General features: G+C 34.7%; 1 protein-coding gene across 1 annotated transcript; it reads right to left on the reverse strand.

Moving 5' to 3' along the window:
• Nucleotides 1–315: 315 nt before the first annotated feature.
• Nucleotides 316–1,758, reverse strand: Vmn1r228 (vomeronasal 1 receptor 228). Its single transcript, NM_134192.3, has one exon. The coding sequence runs from the start codon at nucleotides 1,509–1,511 to the stop codon at nucleotides 510–512; it is 1,002 nt and encodes a 333-aa protein (NP_598953.1). The 5' UTR covers nucleotides 1,512–1,758; the 3' UTR covers nucleotides 316–509.
• Between the last annotated feature and the right edge of the window lie 553 nt (nucleotides 1,759–2,311).

Genomic DNA, 2,311 nt, shown 5'->3' on the forward strand with positions numbered 1-2,311 from the left:
GATTACAGCATGCATGGGTCTTCTGTTTGCTGTCATACAATAACTGGGCAAACATATATAGGACTTCAAAATACTAGCCTCATGAAGCAAGAAGAATCAAGCAGTTACATTTGTCTGTATTTGTTATCATTCATATTGTGATTCTTGTTATATCCTCACGGTAGGAAGAGAGAACTCAGTCATGAACATTTTGAATAACAACAACAACAACAACAATCAAGTGTTGCTTGACAATATGTCCATATAAGCAAGTGTGGTAATATAGCAAGAGTAACCAACCACATTATAAAAAGATCATAGGCTCAGTCAATGAAATGTAGTCTATACATAGCACAGTTTATTGAGCTAAAAACCTGTGGTTATCCAGACTATAAGGGAGAATATGATGAAAAAAATAATTAGATGGATGTGATCTCCTCATATATTATTTCACTATTACACTGAAATTTGAACAACAAAAGTGACCCAATTAAAAAAATGTACAGTTTTATTAGAAGATCATTTTATGTTTATATTATTTTTATCCAGGTAAAGCAACATCTAGAAGCAGTAAAATCATGACTCATCACAAATGGGCCTAAAGTAGGAAAACACAAAGCTATGATTGCTGTTATATTCATTACCCACCAATTGGGATCATGTGAAAGAGCAATATATCCATGTAAAATGGAAGAGAGTGTATTAAACACTAGAAAGGTGAAAACCAGGACCAGAATGGTCTGTGTTGCTCTGTTTTCAGCAGAGATTCTAAGAGAAGCATGTTTATGGAGGATGTGTTGAACCCTTTTCTTGTGTCTGTAAAGTATGACAATCATGAAGGTGCTGGAAACTACAATGAGTAAAGAAAATAAGACTTCCGGAAACACGCAAAATGCAGCATACAATAAATCTACTATTTTGTCACGGCCTCCAGAGTGACAGAATTCAGAATCACTCTTTTGTGTCCTATTTTCTCTATTACTATTGCTAGCTGTATATAAAGGGAAAAGCATATTTAGTAAGATGAACATGACCCAGTAGAAGGAAATGGACAGGCCCATAAACTTTGTAGTCTTAACTTTAAATTCCTTCCAGCAGGAGTTACTGGGACTGATGGTGATGGCCTGAAAGACACTTAAGAAACAGGTGGTAGTGATGGACATACATCTGGCAATTCTTTGAACATATAAAATAAGCTTGCACCCAACATTATTGAATAACTGCTTTGACCCAAAAGCTCCCATTACCTCAGGGGGTCCTTTGGAGAGAAGGATCAAGGCGTTGGATGTAAACACATGTATAAGAATCATATCTATGATCTTTAATGTGTGTTCTTTGTAGTAAAGGATTAGATAGTAGAAAAGAAGGGAGAAGTTTCCCAGAATACCAAGTAGAATCTCAAATGAGAGCACTATTCCTACTGCCATGTCCCTAAAGTCCATTCTGTCATTCAGCAGTTTCTTTCTTTGAATAATGGCAACAATCATGTCTCTGAGCCACAACATGGTTTGAACTTTTCTAGGTTGAGCCATGTGTGTTCAAGCATTACAGGAGCACCTATGTTCAAAGTCATGGTGGACATCATAGCAAGACTGTTTCAAACAACTATTTTATCATTAATAATTTTCCATGAAACTTTCAAAGTCTGAGTGCACATGTTTACGCACAGAATATCCACCACATTCTGGAGAAATTTGAGCATTAAGAATAGTGATACTCCATTCAGTGAGAAGGAATTGCTAATGAGTTTAGATGGAATGAATACTCACTTCTTCTTCAATCCAGTCATATAGAAGAAAATAGAATTTAGTCACCATTTTGAACATGAAAAAATTCATATGGCCCTCATGTGACACTGAAGCTATAAACCATATGTTTTATACACAGCAGTGAATATATAATTGTAGAAAAATGTATATAGTAAGCAATAGAATACTAAGTGTAAGTCGATGCTAACAATTAGAACATGTTACAGTGAAAAAGAGCTTTAATCAAATTTCACTAAAACTCATATGTGATGCCATATGTATGCTTGAGTCAAGTTGTAGGAGGGAGTCACAGCAAAATTACCTTGTGTGGTGAACTCTTTCCAAGTGAAAATACAAAGAAAATAGATTATTCAAAGCTACAGGACATTGTATATAAGAAAGAAAACACAAAATCATATTGAAATGATGATTAAACAAGGAAAAAATGCCCAGTGTTCTTATTAGATTCACTGTTTGGTGTCATTATACAGTAGCATAGATGTAATGAAAAAAAAACATTGGAGATAGCAGCTCTTATTAAGGATTAGGATAATGTAGGTATCAAGAACTGTTGATAGCTTTCA

This window comes from Mus musculus, chromosome 17 (genome assembly GCF_000001635.26).
Source record: "Mus musculus strain C57BL/6J chromosome 17, GRCm38.p6 C57BL/6J".
NCBI classification, from domain to species: domain Eukaryota; kingdom Metazoa; phylum Chordata; class Mammalia; order Rodentia; family Muridae; genus Mus; species Mus musculus.